We start from the raw sequence: 1,081 nt of genomic DNA on the forward strand, positions 1-1,081 counted from the left end.
CTACTTTGCTGCTGCTGCTGCTACTTTGCTGCTGCTGCTGCTGCTGCTGCTGCAGGAGTCCCCAACGCGGAGCCTTTCAAAGCGGGCTCTTTGGTCTCCGTTGATGTCACTCTTTTCCTCAACGGATTTCATGGGGACTGCTGCTCCACTGCCCTTTACCTTCCGCCCCCGAGGGGGGCCCCTGGGGCCCCCCGTGGGCACCCCGGGGGGGCCCCTGGGGGGGCCCCCGGGGGGCCCTTGGAGGGCCCCCCTGCAGAGGATTTTGCTGGCGGGTACGAAATTCAACAGAAAAGGAAACTTCTGGAAGCTGCCAAGGAAGCCACAGAGAGAGGGATTGCTGCATGCAAAGAGGGGGCCCCGTATGTTGCTGCTGCTGCTGCTGCTGCTGCTGCTGCTGCTGCTGCTGCTGCTTGTTGCTGCTGTCCGCGGCATTGCTGCTTCATCTGCTCCCCCCAGCGCTTTGGCTGTTGTTGCCGCTGCAATCTCCTCTGCCACTGCTGCTGCTGCTGCCACATCTGCTGCTTCACCATCGCCACCTCTGCCTCTGCTGCTGCTGCTGCTGCTGCTGCTGCTACTGCTGCTGCTCAGGCTCTCCGCCGTGGGCCTGGCCATAGAGTCCTTCGTGGCCTCTCGAGGCCTTTTTTGTCCGCCGCACTTTTGCGGCCACGGCATTGGCCGCAACTTCCACCAGCCCCCCCTGGTGCGCCTTCCCCAGCTAGCTAGCTAGCTAGCTAGCTAGCTAGCCAGATATATAGCTTGCTAGCTAGATAGATGTATATATGTATGGCTAGCTAGGTAGATAGCTAGCTAGATACCTGGCTAGATAGCTAGCTAGATAGCTAGCTAGCCAGCTAGCTAGCCAGCTAGATAGATAGACAGATAGATGAATGGCTAGCCAGTTGGCTAGCTAGCTAGATGGACAGATAGATAGATAGGTGGCTGCTGCTGTCGCTCGCTAGCTGGCTTGCTGCTGCTACGGCTAGCTATCTAGGCTAGCTAGCTACTCTGGCTAGCTGCTGCAGTAGCTAGCTAGCTAGCTGCTGTGGTTAGCTAGCTGCTGCAGTAGCTAGCTAGCTGCTGT

The 1,081-nt window shown here is 58.6% G+C and overlaps 1 protein-coding gene across 1 annotated transcript; it reads right to left on the minus strand.

The window, feature by feature from the left end:
- Positions 1-672, minus strand: ETH_00038285 (uncharacterized protein; the record flags this gene model as incomplete). The annotated part of the gene is made up of 1 exon (XM_013376216.1): positions 1-672. The coding sequence occupies one exon, from the start codon at positions 670-672 to the stop codon at positions 1-3; it is 672 nt and encodes a 223-aa protein (XP_013231670.1).
- Between the last annotated feature and the right edge of the window lie 409 nt (positions 673-1,081).

The sequence above is a fragment of the Eimeria tenella genome, genomic scaffold (genome assembly GCF_000499545.2).
Source record: "Eimeria tenella Houghton genomic scaffold, Eth_scaff3220, whole genome shotgun sequence".
In the NCBI taxonomy this organism is placed as follows: Eukaryota; Apicomplexa; class Conoidasida; order Eucoccidiorida; family Eimeriidae; genus Eimeria; species Eimeria tenella.